This window comes from Bos indicus, chromosome 3 (assembly GCF_029378745.1).
Source record: "Bos indicus isolate NIAB-ARS_2022 breed Sahiwal x Tharparkar chromosome 3, NIAB-ARS_B.indTharparkar_mat_pri_1.0, whole genome shotgun sequence".
Lineage (NCBI taxonomy): Eukaryota > Metazoa > Chordata > Mammalia > Artiodactyla > Bovidae > Bos > Bos indicus.
Genome location: NC_091762.1, coordinates 26,958,181 through 26,978,763, shown reverse-complemented (window position 1 = coordinate 26,978,763; position 20,583 = coordinate 26,958,181). Strand labels below are relative to the sequence as shown.

Below are 20,583 nucleotides of genomic sequence, written 5' to 3'. Positions count from 1 at the left end.
CAAACTGTAGTTACCCTGGGGTGAAGAGCAGGGAAGCAATAAAGTGGAAGATTGAGATTGACACATACACATACTATTATATATACAATGTGCGTGCTTAGTCACTCCGTCGACTGCTATATATAAAATGTGTGAGCTTAGTCGCTCAGACGTGTCTGACTCTCTGCGACACCATGGGCTGTAGCCCGCGAGGCTCCTCTGTCCATGGAATTCTCCAAACAAGAATACTGGAGTGGGCTGCCATTTCTTTTCTAGGGGATCTTCCTGATCCAGGGACTGAAGCCAGGTCTCCCACATTGCAGGCAAATTCTTTACCCTCTGAGCCACCAGGGAAGCCCATATGTATATAAAATACACAACTTAGATAACTAATAAGGACTTACTGTATAGCACAGAGACCTCTACTCAATACTCTGTTAGGGTCTATATGGGAAAAGAATCTAAAAAAAGAGTGGATACATGTATATGTATAACTGATTCACTTGCTGGGCACTTGAAACTACCACAGCATTGTAAATCAACTATACTCTAATAAAAACTAATAAAAACAAAACTGTTCCTATAGTAAATCTGCTCACCTTTCTTCAATATTGTCTACAGGAAGTGTTTGCATATGTGTGTTCAGGCTGACACTGTCCAAATCATGAATGCCATATATTTCCCCCCACATTATATGCTGTAATGTGCATCCCTGGGGTCTCAGACAGTAAAGAATCTGCCTGCAATGCAGGAGACCCAGGTTCCATCCCTGGGCCGGGAAGATCCCCTGGAGGAGGGCATGGCAATCCAGTCCAGTATTCTTGCCTGAGAAATCCCATGACAGAGGAGCCTGGCAGGCTACAGTCCATGGGGTCGCAGAGACTGAGGGACATGGGGACAGGACTGAGGCGACTTATCATGCACACACGCACAAACCACCCAAGGATGGCTGTGTCTCCTCCATATAACACACAAACACATTGTTAAGCTTATTAGATTGTGTTACAGGAGACAAGTGCTGGTGTTGTAGAAATATTTGGCTAAGTGATCTAACTAATTTTGGGAAGTTACAGGTCACCTACTTGGGATTTCTGATATTGCTGATAATTCTGAATTAGGTCCTCGAAAAACAGGTCCTTACACCACATATAAACTGCCAGTAGCATACACACAGGGGGTTTCATGGGCCTTATTCAAAATATTTAAGAGAACAAACTGCTCTCAAGCACAATCCCAGTGTCTCAGAAACACCATTTACATAAACAATTGGTATGTTAATTGCAAATCAACCTTGTTTCTCTCCTAAAGCAGCATCCCCCAAGGATCTTTATTAGGTGTTCTGTTAGCCCAGTTTGAGTTATGGTATTTACTTAAAAGTACCAACAGTGAAGTTCTTGAGAAATATTTGGTAACTCAGACACTTTTCTAATTCAAACTAATCTTCTTCATTAGTCTACGTTGTTAGGGATTTTACCATCCTATTAAGAGAAAGGAGCAAAGGCTGCACTTGGTGTAATATTCACCAAATTCTTCTACAGGACACTTCTGGTAGTGAGAACCAGAGCTAACCTCGGAAAGTGGGTGGAGGGACTTCCCAGGTGGTCCAGAGGCTAAGACTCCGTGCTCCCGATGCAGAGGGCCCGGGTTCGATACCTGGTCAGGGAACTAGATCCCAAATGCTGCAACTAAGAGTTCATATGCCTCAACTTAAAGATCCCATGTGCCGCAACTAAGACCTGGTGCAGCCAAGTAAATACATGAATAAAGAGTAAAAAAATTTTAAATGAACCCATAAATAAATAAAAAAGAAAGAAAGAACGTGGGTGGGGGAAAAAAAGAAATGACAATTGGGAGAGCAGCTGTAATCCAATTCAGTCTAATACATGACACCTACATAAAGTTACACTGGAATTCCAAGCAAAGCACATGAGAACTTTAGACCCTGCACCCCCAATCTTTTGATTGATGTAATTTACTAAAAAATGTCAGTGAACAACACTAACAAGCAGGCCTCCTGTCTATTCTGTTGCATTTCCGTGAGAGCCAGCCCTGCACATGCTGTACAGACATCAATGAGCTTGGATGGCATCTTCACACGAGTTCAGCCTGTCATTGTTCGCTGTACCCGCACAGAGATTCAGTAAAACACTAGTCACATTCACGGAACATCTTGAACTCTCTTGACATAGCAAATGATCAGCAGGCCCTGTTCCCATGCCAAAGGCAAACAAAACCCGTCACCAGCAAGAAGGATGCCCAGTCTCTCCAAAAGATGCCAAGGCCCCTGTCCGGTCTCCTCTGCAGAACCTTGCCAATCTCTGGGATGCAGGCAGGATGATCAGGGACCAGCGGAGATTATGCTCTGACTGTCTTAAGAGATTAGTTACTTAAAATCCTCCACATGACTTCAGTCATCCCCCGTTACAGATGACAGAGGCAAAGCCTACTTGATTAAAGCTGAATGCCTACACATTTGAAAACGGGAAAATACGCAGAAGAAAACAAAAGTCAGATTGCTGATGGGCAGAGCATCAGCTCCAGGACATCAGGGGCTGCTGAATAAATGATGACAAGGAAGCACATACATTAACCATAGATGCATCATAAACACCACAGCCCTCTCGGCGCTTACAGTTACTTACTTTTCCCCAAAGCATAGACTGAGTCTGGCCTTATCCTCAGATGTGGCCTGGCCCTCCTGAGACTCCAAATATGGGAAATTACAGCTCTTCTGTGGTGGGGTAAGAAGGGGAAGGCAAATGTTTGCATTGCATAGTGTTTTAATTAAAACAAAGGTGACGTATCCCAGAGCCTCCTTCTCTTCTGCTGGGAGAGTTTTTCCAGGCCTTCTTCCACTCTCTCCCCATACAGGCCATCAGTTTCTCCCTCACCTCCAAAATAATTCCCCTTTAACATAAGGGGATTATGCATAAGATCTGCTAAGATTTTTCTAAAGTGAATTCAAGTCCAGAGGCACAATCATTGTCTTAACTAGTATCAACCTTCTTAGCAATCCACCCTTGCGGGTAGGGGGTGGGGTGGATGGACCAGGATTCAGATTCGAGTATGAGAAAGAAAAGGACGGCCGCTCCTCCCAGTTGAGAGGTACAGGGACACCCAGCTAAAAGCTATCCTCCATCCTGACGAAGGGAAGGAGAGCGACCTCAGCTGGAGCTCCGAACGCAATCTGGCTTTCCTGTAATGCGATACCAGCAGACAGATTGCAAAACTCGTCAGCAAGCTATCTTACTGTACTGGAACATCAGAAGACATTAAGAAACTGCTCAGCAAATCATCTCTAAACAGTGTCGCAGAGGGTTGTCTAGCTTGGGGATGAGCCGGGAACAAATCTATCTGCACAATCACTCCTCTAATAAACTAACAGACATGTCCATCTGCGAGGCAGAATCCCCAACAGACCATTCATCTCCACATCAACACAGAATCAACACAGAACAAAACCACTGAGGAAAACCAGAAAGGCTTCTGAAGAAAGCTGCTGGTGGAGAGAAGGCTGGCCTGGCACACAGGGTCTCCCAGGAGTAGTACCACCTGCTATGGGGCTCAGGCCAAGGCCACCAGGCACAGCTTACAACCCGCCTGGGACCTTCTGACTTAGGGGATGAAGCAGGGAGAAACACCAGGGACAGGAGAGAGAAGCACAGACCAGTGCTGGTCAGGGATCATCCCAGGTCAAGGGAGGGCCTCTGAGAAGGGGCAGATCTGGAAGAGTCTGCCCCACCCACCTCCCACTGAGCTGACCCAGCAGCTTCCAGAAAACAGCAGTGGTGAGAGCTCCAGGTTCTGGGACTGAGTACCAGGTGTGTGTGTGTTAGTCGCTCAGTCGTGTCCAACTCTTTGAGACCCCATGCACTGCAGCCTGCCAGGCTCCTCTGTCCAGGGGATGCTCCAGGCAAGAATAGTGGAGTGGGTTTGCCACTCCCTTCTCCAGGGGATCTTCCTGACCCAGGGATCGAAAGAATGCAGATCTCTGGCACTGGCAGACAGATTCTGTACTGTCTGAGCCACCAGGGATAGGCCCAATCTTAGCGTCACCACACCCTCAACACCAAAGTCCTCGGGAGGAAGTTTGGTATGGATGCTGTGTCCTATCTGATGGCAAAGCATGTGATCATTCTAGTTTTCTTTTGTTCTGTTCTGGTGGGCTTCCCAGGTAGCACTAGTGGTTAAGAATCCACCTGCCAATTCAGGAGACACAGTTCAACCCCTGGGTCGGGAAGATCCCCTGGAGAAGAGAATACCCACTCTGGTATTCTTGCCTGGGAAATTCCATGGACAGAGGTGCCTGGGGGAGCCTACAATCCACGGAGCGGCAAAGAACTGGACACAACTAAGCGACTGAGCACAGCAACAACAGGAATTCAGAGCCAAGTATGAAAATCCCAGTTCCAATACAAAATTCCCATCAGTTAATAAAGACATTCCATATATCCGGGACTCGGGATATTTGCATATTTTCAAAGCAAAGAATTCGCCCTTACCTCTCCCCAGCCCCAGTCTCCCACCAGCATTGGTATTATCTCTTACTTCTAAAGGGCTCTTTACCAGGACTGCCTAGGGTATGTGTAATTCATGGCTGCTGAAGAAGAGTTGAGAACAAAACAAGAAGATTTAAGAAACAGCAAGAAAAAGACTTTACCTTAGGGACAGAAAAGAGTTCCCTAACGTCAGAGGTGTTTTTAGTTAATGTTTCTATTTATCAAAGATTAAAATGCATACCAGGTGACTACTTAAAATGGTCATTATGATGTTAGCTTTTAGTTCTTGGCATCTGAGATAACAGAACAATGAGTGCTTGTAGAAGGCACTCAGGTATTTCTTGAAGGAACAGATCAAAGTCTTTTCAGGAAAGGACCGTAAGGAGGCTCTAACACAACAGAGCTCTCTGGATGGGTGGCAGCAGGTCAAACCCTGATGTTTAAGAAGGGTTGGCTGTGATATGTGAATCCAACCACCATCCCTCCAAAATAGCAACTACTTTAAAAATCAGGTCTAAAGGTGAACCATCCAAGAAATCTGTTTTTGCTCCCGAGGTTTTAAAGAAAGTTCATACTAGTGAACTTGAGAAGTAACCCAACACTTTGAAATGATAATCTTTTTACAGCAATAGCTGCTCCAGCAGGACTAAAGGAAAAAAATTATCTTCCTTTGGGTTAAGGTCTTGAATGTTTGGTAGCCAGCAACCTTAAAGGTGACTCCAGTCCAGTTCACTTTAAATGGAAGAATTATTTGGGAGCTGAAAATGCAGGAAAACTTCTCATTTTTTTTCCTAGTCTATGAACAAATAAGAGCAATTGATTGACTTGGACACAAAATCCAGTATTTACAATTGTCCTCTCAATGAGTTTTAAATGGGCTTTATTTAATTCAAGATTATAATTAAGACAGTCAATAAAATATGGGTGTGCTTAATTTGTTAAATGTATGTGTTTCTAGAGAAAATATTCAGAATGAACAAGTCAATTATTTCTCTTAAGTACATTAACACTTAAGGGCAGTGTTTTCATTATGACTGTTGTTCTTGATACCACAAGACAAAATTATTCTGTTATATGGCTATTGAGTAAGACTTGCTGCTCCCTAATGACTTCACCAATTACAGCTTCTACTAGCTATAAAATAACAAAATCAGTTCTGATATGAGTATAAAATTAAGACTGAAAAAAGAGTGGAGTAAATCACCCCTTGAGAATCATGTTGTTGAACCATATGTTCTTGTGAGTCCATTTATGTCAAAAAAGCTGTATTTGTGTGAGTGTATGAATAGAAATGAGAGGGAAAAGCCTGGGAGAATATGCTGTATCAAACTATAAAGAAGGTATGCTGCTGCTAAGTCACTTCAGTCGTGTCCGACTCTGTTCGACCCCAGAGACGGCAGCCCACCAGGCTCCCCCATCCCTGGGATTCTCCAGGCAAGAACACTGGAGTGGGTTGCCATTTCCTCCTCCAATGCATGAAAATGAAAAGTGAAAGTGAAGTCGCTCAGTTGTGTCTGACTCTTAGCGACCCCATGGACTGCAGCCTACCAGGCTCCTCTGTCCATGGGATTTTCCAGGCAAGAGTACTGGAGTGGGGTGCCATTGCCTTCTCCGAAAGAAGGTATTTCAGACTCAAAGAGGGACATGGAGCAGGGAGGGGAACTTCCACATTTTACTTTCCGTCTGTGCTCCTGTTAATCACTGAGTCATGTCCGACTCTTTGTGATCCCATGGATTGTAGCCCGCCAGGGTCCTCTGTCCACGGGATTCTGCAGGCAAGAATACTGGAGTGGGTTGTTCTCCATTTCCTTCTCCAGGCGATCTTCCCGACCCAGGAACCTGGGTCTCCCACCTTGTAGGCAGATTCTTTACCATCAGAGCCACCAGGAAAGCTTTCTGTCTGTGGTATACTAGATTTTTACAACAGAACTATATTCATACGGCACACCATCCAAAAAGTAAAAGTCAAAGAAATAAAGCAAGCATATATAAGCTATCTTGTGAAACTGCAACCAATAGCTCATCACCTTTCTTTTATATAACATTTTACCCTGAAGCACTTTATTTGCTGTTTTAAATTATGACTTAAATCAGTGAAAATCAAGTCTTTCTTCTCAATGTATGTGTTGCATCTAAAAGGTTGCAAAGTTTCCTTCTCTGGAGGTCTTTAGGAAAGGGGCGGGGCGGCAGGGGGAGGGTACCTGGCCAGGGCGGGGAGGCGTGGTTTGCCCTGGAGCAACAAACAGTTACTCACACAAAGATCTCCCATTCCTCCTTCTCCTCCTCCTCCAAGCCCTTCCTACCAAAGTCAAATCAAGGTCGCCAATGCAATCAGTTAATTTTACCTAAGGAGCAAACACATCCTGGTTAAGTTACCCAAGCTCCTTACAGCTCTTAAAGTAACACTTGAGGGTGGAGAAGCTGGCCACCTTATAAGTTTCAAAAACACCTAACCATGATACCACTTCCACTAAGGTACAGACACAGGGCTAAGGTACCTAATGGATCCAGGCTATGTGTGAGCACCAAGCTGCTACTGCTAAGTCGCTTCAGTCGTGTCCGACTCTATGTGACCCCATGGACTGCGGCCCACCAGGCTCCTCTGTCCATGCAAGAGTGCTGTAGTGGGGTGCCATTGCCTTCTCCAAGCACCAAGCTAATTTTGCTTTAAAACCAGACTACTGTACCAAATGTGAGGGATCACACTGGTTATCATGTAGAAAAAACAGATTAATACTACCTACTAAATGCTGCCTTTCTAAGAGACAGAAGATTTCAAATTTATGGGACTCTTGGGGTAAGGAGAGTTAATAAAAAGGATCCCTGAGAAGACAGGCAGCCCATCTCATGATGTGGCTCCATTATCAACAACACAAACAGGATCCAAGGCCCAGCTGACAGAAGAGGTGTTTGCAGAGGTCGCCATGGAAAAGGAAGAGCAGAGTAAGGGGAAATGGGTGTTACAAACAAAACAATCAAATACATGAAAATAACTCCAATTTAAGGCAATCCTGAACAGATCCCACAACATCAAAGAATTATAAGGGAAAAGAACACATAGCTGGTATCAGATTTCTTCCTGCTTTAATAAAGGAAAGGTCTGGGGACCTGTAAATTGATGGCAAGAGGTCCCCACAAGAAGACTAGACACTGATCTCTTTGAGTTGTTTTGTTAGGATTATGATGAACAAAAGCTCTTCCTTCAGTACAAAAACAGGTCCCCTTTACTTCCACTCAAGACCCCCCACCTCCAATAATGTCCCCTACCCTCTCTGTCACTTCTCCTATCTACACACATCTACAGCTCTCTGGTATCTGCCATCTGTCTCTGGCCCAAATACCTACACCAACCGACAACTCCAATTCTTCCAACCAGCACCTTTAGGACCCAGGCCCACTGACACTAGGGCTTCCCCACCCCTTCAGAAGGCTTCTTGGGACTTCCTGGTGGTCCAGGAGGTAAGATTCCGTGCTTCCAAACCACGGGGCCCAGGTTCGATCCCTAGTCAGGGAACTAAGATCCCATATGCTACAACTAAGACTCAGTGCAGCTAAATAAATAAACAAATAAGAAGTCTTCTCAAAGCATCCCCTTGTGTCCTGGTGTCCTCCATTCCACAATTCTGCGAGGACCTCACTCTCTTATTATTAAAAAAAAAAAAAAAAAACTGCCTCAAATTCCAGCCCAGGCAGAAAATGTTTCCAGATTGAGCGTTTGAGGGCTACTCCAGTCACACCCCTTCCCTGGACAAAGAATTCCCTTTACTCCTGCTTAGCTGAAGGCACGAATAAACTTGCCTGGCCTCTCCTTCCCCAACAAGACAACAGTCCTTGGAGAGCCTGTGGTTGTCCACTTGCAAAAAGTCATCTACCACACTTTTTTTTTTTTCACCCCCGGCTTTAGCACACCACCTCGAGGGCAGGAACATGGTTGTGCAAAACCTGGATCACCCGGACGAAGGGAAATGATGCAGTATTCAGATGAATTTCATTAGACGGCTGGGCAGAAACTTTGCTTCAACTCTCATTATCATAAAGCCTATTATAAAGCTTTTTAAGACCCATCTGACCACTTCCCAGCCTGAGTGGAGTTAATATAATTTAATCTTTGATTCAGAATCTTCCAGGGCCCCTAGGCTCATCCTTCTCTTTTGCTACTATAATTAGAGTTGTGGAGATGGAGAGACGAGGCTGACAGTGGCTTGGAATGCCAGTTTTTAGAATCAATCCCTGCTGCTGCCATCTTGTGATTTCACCTTCCTGAAAGTGGAGTTCAAAAATAAAAGCAAAATCCCACTTAACTGGGGTTCCAGTTAAGGGAGGCCCACTGCCATGGTCTTTGTTAAGTGTCTGCCACTGGGGTCCATCATTAGTCACTTAATAAAGGGGTCTTGATGAGGGAATTTGGCACAATGTGATTTTCTACACATAAGAAGCTTGATTTTGATGCAACCACTCATGTCTCTGAAAATCAGGGGCATTCACACACAGGTGTCCTAAATTTCCTTAAATTAAAATCCAAGCCTTTACAAGGAATAGCTGTGCTCACGTTGAAGCAGCAAAGAAACAGGTGTCCAATCACGGTGAACAAGGAACTCCCAAAGGAACCTACAGATACTAATCACGGTGCCATAGCTCAGAGTGCACAAGGCCAGGGACCACAAGAGGCCACTGAGTAGAGCCACGTCTTCCAGTTCCTGGGCCAGGGCTCAGCAGAAGTGGTCTGCCTGGGTTCCAGGGACCCAGTCTAAGCCCAAATCCCAAACTCAGTTACAGTCCAAACCAAATCTCTGTGTCCGGCATCATCCCACATGAACTGGTCCCTAAAACCACCGACAGTCATTTATCCAGTCCCTAAAGGGCCACTCTGCCATCATTATGACTGCTGATGCCTCTGCATTAGCAGGACTCTCCTGGGAAGAGAACAGCCTCCTCAGACAAAGCCCACCCATTTCTGAAAGCCCAGCCCAAGACTTCTTCCACAGGGTTTTTGCTGACAACTACTGATTACTTTGAACTTTACTTTGAACTTCACAGGGATCTGTGGACAGAATTCAGGAGATAGATGAATTTGAATGAGAAAAAAACTGCATCCTTATTTTCACTAATCTCTTAAGTGAATGTTGGGGCTTCCCTGGTGGCTCAGCGGTAAAGAATCCGCCTGCAACGCAGGAGATACGGGTTCAATCACTGAGTTGGGAAGATCCCCTGGAGAAGGAAATGGCAACCCACTCCAGTATTCTTGCCTGAAAAATGCCATGGACAGAGGAGCCTGACAGGCTACAGTCCATGAGGACGCTAGAGTCAGACACATGTTAGCGACTAAACAAGCAAGTAAATAGCTGTTCCTTTGATTATGAATGTAGGTAAGTATCATGGTAATATATTCAAGACCTGTGACTCTGTCACAATACAAATCATACATACTTTCATATCACATCACAGTGGATGCAGATACCTCAAAACATCATTTGCACCCTTCACTACACCAAAATTACACAACTGTTAGATCTTGTTATTTAATGTGTAATTAAAGAAGTTTAGTGCTATGTTATAAATTTGTTTTTGTTAATATTTTGGTGAGGGTATTTCAATAAAATTGATTTTCCCTAATCCTATGTTATTTATTTATGCATTTGAGAACGTTATCCTAGGAAGAGGTCCATAGACTTCAGCAGCTTGCCAAAAGGACCCATTTTGGATCCTTTTTTCCTTCACAAAAAAGGTGAAGAACCCCTGTTTGGTGGAGTAAACGCACAAGCACTATAGCCAGACAAGGCTGGATTCAAATCCAAGCTCTGCCAATTTTGAGCTCTTTCCTTTTCAGCAAAATGATTTAAACTCCCTGAGTTTTGAATTTCCTCATCTTGATCAAGGGAGCTGATACAGAAACAACACCTACCTTGTGAAATCATTCATTCATCAAAAAATTAAATGAACAGCTACTTTGCTCCAGGCACACGGCTGAGTTCTAGGGCTACAGTAATGAACACGCCAGAGATGGTCCCTACGCACTTTATACAGAAGGTCATGCTATAGAAAGTGTTTACCAGTGACTGGCACCTAAGAATTCTATAAACAATGCTACCACTAAAACCACCACTCTGAGTGTCCAATTACATGCTGATTTGTGTTGCTTCACGTAACAGCTGGTTTATCTAGCTCTTGTCTTCCTATTAAGGATTCTAAGACGCCAGGGGAGGGGACTCATACTCAGACAGACAACTTGTAGGATGAAAGAACATGGGATTTGAACCAAGTGGTCCTGGTTTCAAAACCCTGTTCTGCCACTTCCTAGCTTTGTAAGTGTCCCAGAGACCAGTACCTGTCCCTGCTAAATCTGTTCTCTCCTTCCCGTGTAATAACAGAACCCTAGTTTTTGGCTGGACACTGAGAATTAAGGATATTTCCAAGCCTTCCTTGCAGCAAAGTATGGTCATGTGACCAAGTTCTAACCAATGGGGATGTAAGCAGAAGTGAGGGGTACACTTCTGGGAAATGTCCTTAAATTAAAAGGGCATGCCCTTTACCAATTCTTTTCCTCCTTCCTGATGGTTGGGGTTAACACAGCCATCTTGGACTATGAGATGATCTTGGGACTAAAGGCACGCACTTGAAACAAGGCAGAAAGGGTCTGGGTCCGTATGGCTGTGGAGCACCATTTCAAGCTGGCACAGTCATCTAAAGAATTGATGCTTTCGAATTGTGTGCTGGAGAAGGCTCTTGAGAGTCCCTTGGACAGCAAGGAGATCAAACCAGTCAATCCTAAAGGAAATCAACTCTGAATATTCATTGGAAGGACTGATGCTGAAGCTGAAGTTCCAATACTTTGACCACCTGATACAAAGAGCTGACTCACTAGAAAAGACTCTGATGCTGGGAAAGATTGAGGGCAAGAGGAGAAGGGGACAACAGGGGATGAGATAGTTGCATGGCATCACTGACTCAATGGACATGAGTTTGAGTAAACTCTGGGAGACACTGAAGGACAGGGGGTTGTCCTTCACTGAAGTTCATGGGGTCACAAAGAGTCGGACACGACTTAGTGACTAAACAACAGTCATCTACCTCCAGGTGAGTTCCTGAACCTTCCTAGACCTCAATATCCCCAACTACAGAAAGAGGATAATGTAAGGTCTCTATCTTGCAGGACTGAGGACTCAAAGAGAAAGGACTTCTTCACAGCAAGGGCTAGAGTTAGGAGAGGTGGTAACACTACTATTCTCTTGCTGCAGTAACAGACGTAGGAGACTGGGACATCTTAAAACAACCCTGGGTACCCAGGGGTGGCTCAATGACTCATACAGTTGAAAGGCATCTTAGCTAGCCTAGTCCTGACAAAAATTCCCTTCTCTGGCACCCTTGTCAAATGGTCCCCAGGAAAGGGAAGGGCATTGCTTCTGGCAAAATTGTTGGAACAGTGGTGTTGATGCATCCATAAACCACAATCCTTGTCTTCTTCCATCAGAACCCTTTCCCTGACTGCTCCTAGCCACCTTGCTGCTTTCCTCTGCCTCCTCCCTCTCCTCAGCCTTTGATCACCCCAGTCCTGCCTCTGAGCTCACTCCCACCAGAACATCAAAGTTCCTTTCAATCTCTTTTGGAAGCACTCTCTGGCCTCTCCCCTAAGAAGCCTTCCCCGACTGGGAAAGAACTGATCACTTCCTCAGTCCACGGTATTCAAATGAGAGGCTTTTCAAACTCTACAAATGAAAATTCTCTCCCACTGGAGAAGAGCAAGAATGACCATGAGCCACTCACGAGTTCTCTGTGTCCATCCGGGGATGTCCCAGTCTCCTACATTTTTCACTGCGAACACTTTCAAGCTATTTCATCTTGTTTGCAACATCAGCACTGGACTAGAAGGCATAACTCTTCATGGTTATGCAAAATTACAATTTGCTTTATGTGCCTAAAGCTTATATTCATCTTTCCTGATTATTCCCTTCCTGCTCTCGCAGCCACAAATCCTATTCTGTCTCCCCCTGACACTGTGGTCACCTCTCCATGTCTCTGTCACTCATGCAGGGCTGCTCCCAGGCACGGGCACAGCTGCAAGCAGCCTCTCCTCATTCCCTCTTTCACACTCAAGCCACATCCACACCAGCCCCTACTCTCTCTTCTCTTCTGCCCCTCTGGCTCCACCCATTCTCAGCAGTGGAAACTTTATACTATCCTCGTGGCTCAATCAGGCCCATGCTTAAGATGGCTTTAGAACTGGGACAAGGGTAGCCATAGCAGCTGATGGTTCCCTAGTGAGGTGGGCACTCACAGGTGCAAAAGGAAGAAACAAGACACAGTGGTCAAGACGGCAGGAATTGGTACCCAGGCAGGCGGAAAAGGAGAAACCTGACCTAAAGCCTAGACAGTGGCAAAGGAAGGGAGCAGAAAACATGGGTCTGATGATGGCGAAGGGGGAGACAAGCATCTTGGATTTACCCTGTTTACTCCTTACACACTGTCACAGGGATTTCTAACTCAAACTGCCCCTTCTAGAGGCTGGCAGCACGTGGATCAGTCTCATTTTGCAGAACACTTAACCTTGATCCTACTTTTTACAAACAAAATTTTATTCCAAGCATGTGACCCACCTGGACACAAAACCTTGAGCATCTTTGCTATTTTCAATTCATATTACACATTAATTTTCATTACACAGCAAGAACGATGACGCATGAATCAGACCACACCAGGCTGCAAGCGGGTTATAAGACCCCAACCTGGGTTTTGTTCCCTCCACAAAGACCTGCTGGTCTCCAAGGTTAAAAAGTAGTAGTCACTCCCCCTCCCCGCCATGCTGCCAGCCATCGAGTGATGAGAAAAGGTGAGATTTCACTAGTAGGGATCAAAAAAACCCGGGCCCTCCACAGCTCTAAACCTCCCCACTGTCACCCAGGTGTGGTCTTCGGCCACCACTCCCCTTCAGCACCACCCTGACACTCATTTTCCTCCATGGCACCTGTTCACACTTGAGGCTGGGAGTAGAAGACAAAAGTGGCCCCAGCTCCACTCCACAGAGCAGCCCAGAGGGGAACAGCAGGGGGACCAGCTGGCAGCCTTACATTTCTGGAGCAGCCAGGAGAAGCAAAAGGCACAAATGCCACATTTCCTTGTCTTCCCATCGGTGGTTCCATCTCCTGCCCTGGGCCCCACCCTTCCACTCAGCCCTCTTTCATGCCTTAGCCACATCGTCCACCCCACACCCAAGCTTCCCAGAGGGCTTTCCCTACTTGTCTCTTGAATCCACATGAGTCACTAACCACTGATTTTAAACCCAGACACTAAGTGAATGGCAAATACCAATACAATATTTAGTATTGGTGAATGGAGACCTACCCGTCTTCTTAATTCTACCTGAGCACACAAGAGACAGGGAGACACTGACCCACACCTGGGCCGAAGACTGACTAACTTGCCGCCGGACTGGGTGTCTGTGTGAGTGCTGCGGAGGGGAGCGCAGAGCCGGCCGTGGGGAACTCACTCTCACTCGCTGGTTCCCTAACTCGGCTGCACTTTGGAATTACCTAGGACAGCTAAAAGATACATGCCTGGGTCGTCCTCCCAAAGAACCTGGTTTAACTGCTCTGGGGTTGCTGCCTGGACATCGAGATTTCTTTAAAGCTCTCCCAGCGATTCTGGGCTTCCCAGGTGGCTCAGATGGTAAAGAATCCACCTGCAATGCAGGAGATCCGGGTTTGATCCCTGAGTTGGGATGATCCCCTGGAGGAGGAAATGGCACCCCACTCCAGTATTCTTGCCTGGAAAATCCCATGGACAAAGGAACCTTATGGGCTCCAGTCCATGGGGCCCCAAAGAGTTGAACACGATTGAGCTCACAGGCACACATTATGTGCCCTAGATATTTTTCAAAGCAGTCAAGACATTTACAATACCTTATAACCTTTAACTGTCAGGACAATCCTTAGAGGTATCACTCGATTTTACTGAGATTCAGACATCAATCACTGTCAGGCCGAGATCTGACCTCGGGATCTCCCATCTCCAAAGTCCACTCTCTTTCTGCCCTTCTGTGAACTCTTGCAAGGGAGTAGACAATGCATGAAAGCAATCTCCACTGGTAGCAGGTCACAAGTCCCATAAATGCAAGACACCAAGATGTGGAGATGGAAACGCCACAAGCAGCAGTGATGTCCTCTTCTGAATACAGGGGACTGAGCTGTACCCAGAGAGCAGAGGGGGTGTTCAGCTGTGAAGTCTAAGGAGATGGAGGGAGAGGATGTACCACATCCGGCCAGGGAGCTTATCCTCAACCCAAGATACCGTATTTAAGACTAAGACAGCATTCAAGGGCGTGGAAAGCACTACTGAATCTGAGAATGTTGGGCAAAGGGTTGGGGGGTGGGAGGGCTCTTCAATGGGAGAGAATCCTTAAGAAAGGTGTCAAGGGTTCACCTCTCAAGCCAGAGTTTCTCCATCCAAGCTAAGTATCCTGACCTTCCGTGGGGGCACAAAACCCAGTCCAAGCACAGCCCCTATCAGGCACCATCCCTCTAGTGTCTCTTCTTCCCAGAACTATGATCTTAACTTCCTTGGGGAGGGGACATATGACCAGACCCTCAAACATTTTATCTACAGATCACTTACATGAGGCAAAGCTTCAACCCTTATTCCACCCATTCCTACTTCCCCCCTCAAAAAACCCACCATCATTGTCAACTTTCCAAACCAACTTTCCCAAGAGTGGGAATAATGTTGCCATTTCAGATTAGGAATTGATGTGGAGCAACACAGACGAGAAGAGGAAGACGCTGAAGCACTACGTTTAGAAAAATACAAGAAACCAATCCATAATCCACATGGAAGTCCCTCAACATTGACCGAGATGGGGGAGGGGGGGTGGTCAGGGACGGGTGGACCCCACAGCAAGGCCCAGGACAGATACTAAGGACAGCTAGTGTCCTTCTTCAAGACAACGAACAATATGCCTCCCGGGTCAGAAACGGGGCTCTGGGTACTCTAGTCCAACCTGTGACACACACCGCCGTCTCCCGGGGTCCCCCCCAAGCCGTGTTGATGGGAAAGAACCACAAGGAATTACAGGAACCAGGAGCAGGTTAAACTTTCCATCGATCGCGCTGATAAGCAGCACCACTTACCCAGCACAGCCAGACAGCTCAGCACTGGGAAAAAGCACTTCATGTCGGCAGCCAAGAGGAGACACGACGCTCGGCGCTTCCTCTCCTCCTAGCTCTTAATCTCTCCTTTCTGGCAATCCACTTATAGCTGCAGAGGACAGTTTTGGAAATAGAACTCAATTCAGGGAATGAGAACAGGTTAAGGAGCTCATCAGGAGGGAGTGTGGGGGCGGGGAGGGGCGGCGGGTGGCAAATGTTAAACTCCTCTACGCTAAAGGAAGGGTCCAGAACAATTCGGAAGGCGCTCGAGGCTCCTGCCACATCCTGTGCCTTGTGGCTTCCACTGGAATTGTAGACTGCTGTGGATTAATCCTCAAGGAAAAGGAAAAAGAGAGTCTGAGAAAATCCTTTCATCCACTGATTATACAGAAATGTCCTTGGCTTCCCGGTGAAGGTGTCTGTAATCTCCCTCATTCGGATTCCACGAAAGGGAACACGGCAGGTTTTGTCAAAACCTTTGACGGCCAAATCGCCCTGGCTGACATCGCCTGCTTTGGGTTTCTTCATCAAAAAGTCCGTCCCCATCCATGGCGGGGCTGCCACCTGCCCTAGACCTGCCCGAAACACACGAAGCAACTTGGCGTTCGTCCGGCAGCCCTGAAGCAGTCCCACAATGCCAGCAGATTTCTAAAACAAACACAACAGAGATTTATTCGAGGCAAGCACGGCTGCAGTACAACCAAGAGAGACTGAGCGACACTTGGGTCCCGATCCGGGATCAGGACGGTCCACCTTTGCGGTCTGACCTTGGCTAAGTCGCTACCTTCGCCTCCGCCTCAGTTTCCCCGCCCAGAGTAGAGCAATCATGGGAAGCCCGATTGTTCCTGCAATACTTTTACCAAACGCTTCACTCCAGGGAATTCCCTCCGCCTCCCACCAAACCCCGGCGCCGCGGGTAGCCCCACCCTCCGCGGGGGCAAATCTGGAAGGGGCTCCGAGGTGGGGCAGCCACTCCCGGTTCCACCCTCGGCACCCGCCCCAAACGTGGGAGCTCGGCTCGCTCCCAGGTGGCCCCGCTATTGTTTTACCTTCCTGGGTGTTTATTTTTCGCTGACTGGAAAGAAAAGAGGAGGGAGAAAAGATACCGGGGCTCCGCTTTCGCTGCCGGGGCGCGCTCGCCGCGCGCCCGACCGGCCCGGGGAGGGGTCTCGCGCCGACCCCCGAGCGCAGCCGGCGCCGGGCCCGCCGCTGCCCCTCCCGCCGCCCTCCCCCGGGCTCCGGCTCCCTTCGCTGCCGCCCCTCCCCGCGCCGCCCGCGCGCCCACCGGATACCAACCTCGCCGCCGGCCCTCTCCCTGCGCGCGTGGGTCCGTCGGTCCTTCCGTCCGGCGCACGCCTCTGGGGACGCACAGCCTCCTTCCTCTGCTCCCGCAGCTACACCGGCAGCCGCGCTCCGGCCCCTCCCCAGGCCCCGCCCCCTTCACCCGGCCCGCTGCACCCCGGCCAGCCAAGCGCGGGGAGAAGGCGGCGGCCTCGGCGAGAGGCACCGCCCCCGGGCCCGCCCCTTCCCACCACCCCTTCCCCACCCCCCCGACCCCTGGAGAAGGGCTACCGCTCTGGGGGACGGCCTTGGGGCTCCGCGCGCCGCTGGTGGCGCCTCACCCGCACCTGCGGGTGGCAAACGCCACCCGAGAACCTGGGCGCAGCTGGCGTGGGGGCCGGGCAGCTCTAAAAGTTAATCGGGGGGGCTCACGCGCACACTACCCGGCCACCGACAGGATGCACAGGCCCTTCCCAAAGCCCAGCAAAGGACCCCGGAGCCTGCAAGAGGGCGGCCGGGAGCGCGTCCCCTGTCTGGGAAACATAAACAAAGCCCTTTGCAGGAGACTTGAATCTGCTCATGATCCCCACACTGCACTTCACGCTGAGACAAAATTTCCTAGACTTTGCGATTCGAACTGGACTCTGGAAGAAGTCTGGATTCTAACCTCGGCTCCTCCACTTCCCCGCTGCCTATCTCCGCCGAGTTATCTAACAGCCCTGTGCCTCAGTTTCCCCCCACCTGTTATATGAAGAAATGGCCTGTGCTTAATCGGGTTATATGAGATGACACGCTTGTAAAACACTTAGGATGGTGCCTGCTACATCTTAAGCACTCAGTAAAATGTAAGCTATAATTATTTTATGAGGAACACTCCAAGCAAATACAATTTCATTCATTCAAAACTTGTCCAACACACATACTCAGGTACTGGGTGAGCACAGACTAAAGGTGACCAACGTGGAATAGGACAGTCTTGCCCCTGGGGCTTGCAGTCTAGTAAGGAGATCATAGTACAGGTAAGGCAAGAAAAGTAGAGTGTTGAAGAAGCCCATGCAAGGTCCCTGAACTTGTGTTGAGGGGTCAAGGCATGAGGAGGATGAGGGGTTGATCAGGTCAGGTGCAGGGAAGGCTTCTCAGAGGAAATGAACACCAGGTAGAATCTAAAGGAGCAGAAGGAGGCACCAAGGGCAGAGAAAATGGGGAGGGGAGGTCTGACAGGCTGCTGAATCAATAATCTCAAGGGGCAGGAGTGGAGAGACAGTGGTCCAGTTAGGGGACCAGAAATCTTTGTTAGGCCCAAACTTGTCTGTAAGAAAGAAGTGACAGGGACTTCCCTAGCAGTCCAGTGGTTATGCAATCACCTGCCAATGCAGGAGGCACCAGAAGAATCCCTTGTCAAGGAATTAAGATCCCACATGCCTCCTGGCAGCTAAGCCTGCATCCTGCAAGGAAGACTCAGTGCAGCCAAAAATAACTTTAAAAAGAAAAGAAGGAAGTGACAAGAAATAGGAAGAGAAGAAATCAGGTGTCAGAACCTGGAGGGCTTTGTCTGGTGTGTTAAGGGTTTTGGACTTTAGCCCAGAGTCATAGCAAATCCCCTGAAAATTTTGAGTCAGGTAGTATTGACATCAGATGTACATTCTAGAAAGACCACTTTGGCCTAAGTGTGGAGGATGGAGGGAAAGGGAATTCTATGGGAGGCTAGCCATCTCCAGACAAGAGATGATGATGGCCAGGACCATAGAAACAGAAGAATGAGTGGGTCAGGAGCTAGGTTCTGTGGAATACCAGGTTGAGAGTGAGGAACAGGGCAGAAAAACCAGTGCAGTCTCAGCAACTGAGATGAGAATACGTAGGATCAGCGTTAGAAATACTCAAGAGGCATGCAATGAAGACGTACAAAAAGCAACTGGAATGGGATGATGGTAGAGTGGAATTCCAAAGTGAGAAACGGCTATGGGTTTGTAAGGTATTTTTCACCTCATTGGACAGTGTAACAGTAAAAATATTTAGTGAAGAAATAGTCTGATAATTCACTGATAGCAAAAAAAAAAAAAAAAGTTAATTACCCCTCCCCTCTCCAGGGTGCAGGCAATGAAGGACATGCTACGGAGATGCAAAAATAACTAAGGGGTCTTATTTGCCCTCACCCTTCTCTCTTGGCTGGAAATTTCTCGTGGGCAGCATCTGCCCTTTAATTATTATTTATCCCAAACAACTCTTGACATTGTGATCTGCATACAATCATTACACTATAAATACTTCAACTGAATTGAATTAAATTAAATTTTCATCACATCTGCCAAGTATTGTATTGAAAATCTCTTCTTGTGTTAAATATTACCTCTTTCCCCCACGATAACCATGACGCCGGCATCTCTCACTTCTCCTTATCTGCTGTGAAAGCGGCTCAGTCATGTCCGATCCTTTGCGACCCCATGGACTGTCCATGGAATTCTCTAAGCCAGAATACTGGAGTGGGTGGCCTTTCCCCTAGACACCTTCTTTTATTTACTGAGCATCTACTATGTGTCAAGAAAACTCTCCGCTCTCACGGTGCTTCCATTCTCATGGGAAACACAGACAATGAGACAAATATATGACACAATATGTGTTCTGAGGAAAAGTGAGATAAGGGAATTAAGTGTGTCTGTGTGGGGCTTAAGGGGAGTGACAATTGAGCAGAGATCTGACTAGAAGGGCTTCCCAGGTGGCACTAGTGGTAAAGAACCTGCCTGCCAATGCAGGAGACATAAGATACACAGGTTCAATCCCTGGATCAGGAAGATCCCCTGGAGAAGGGCATGACAACCCACTGCAGTATTCTTGCCTGGAGAACTCCATGGACAGAGGAGCCTGACAGGCTATAGTCCATGGGGTCACAAAGAATGACGCAACTGAAGTGACTTAGCATACAAGCACGCTGATTAGAAAGAGTGAGTAAGCCCTGGAGATCTCTAGAGAAAGAGCATTCCAAGCATAGAGAATAGCAAGTACTGGCTCCTTAACATGCTTTGATAATAGGTGTGTTCATGTGCCTGAAATGGCATGGGCAAGAAGGAGAAGGAGAGATATGAGCAGGGAGGTTGCAGAGCCTAAATCCTGTTCAACTCTGCAGGCCTGGCGACAATTTAATGTCAGGAGGTAGAAGTGGAAGATGGACACTGAAAAGGTGGGAGAGGACCATGGCTCAGACTAAGGAGTAGACATATAGGTTGTGAGGAATGGATGGTGTCTGAAAGCATTTTGAAAATGAATTCAATGGAATTTTCTGGAGTACTAGATATGGAAGTAAAACAGGAGGGAAAGGGCAGGACACAAAGTTTAAAAGAATGACATAGCCCAGGGCATTGACACAAACTGAGTGAAGTCGCTCAGTCGTGTCCGACTCTTTGTGACCCCATGGACTGTAGCCTACCAAGTTCCTCCATCCATGGGATTCTCCAGGCAAGAATACTGGAGTGGGTTGCCATTTCCTTCTCCAGGGGATCTTCCCGACCCAGGGATTGAACCCAGGTCTCCCGCATTGTAGGCAGATGCTTTACCGTGTGAGCCACCAGGGAAGTCCAACGTAAACTGAGTAGAACCACTAATTCAGGATGGCAGCCAGTCAACTTCCACTAGACCTTGAGCCTCAGCACATTCTCATTGTAACATATCAGCAAGCTAAATGACCCACCCACCAG

At 47.4% G+C, this 20,583-nt stretch overlaps 1 protein-coding gene across 4 annotated transcripts in view; it reads right to left on the bottom strand.

Moving 5' to 3' along the window:
* The window catches only part of IGSF3 (immunoglobulin superfamily member 3), a 129,906-nt gene extending 112,879 nt beyond the window's left edge, over nucleotides 1-17,027 (bottom strand). For 2 of the 4 annotated variants that reach the window (XM_070785848.1, XM_070785851.1), the window contains exons 1-2: nucleotides 16,910-17,027; nucleotides 15,596-16,261 (exon numbers count right to left, since the gene is read on the bottom strand). In XM_070785848.1, the coding sequence (XP_070641949.1) occupies nucleotides 15,596-15,638 (43 nt within the window). In that variant the 5' untranslated portion in view covers nucleotides 15,639-16,261; nucleotides 16,910-17,027. Of the gene's footprint in view, nucleotides 1-15,595; nucleotides 16,262-16,662; nucleotides 16,687-16,909 lie in introns of those variants that run through there. The other 2 variants (XM_070785850.1, XM_070785849.1) reach the window with 2 other exon arrangements.
* Nucleotides 17,028-20,583: the final 3,556 nt, after the last annotated feature.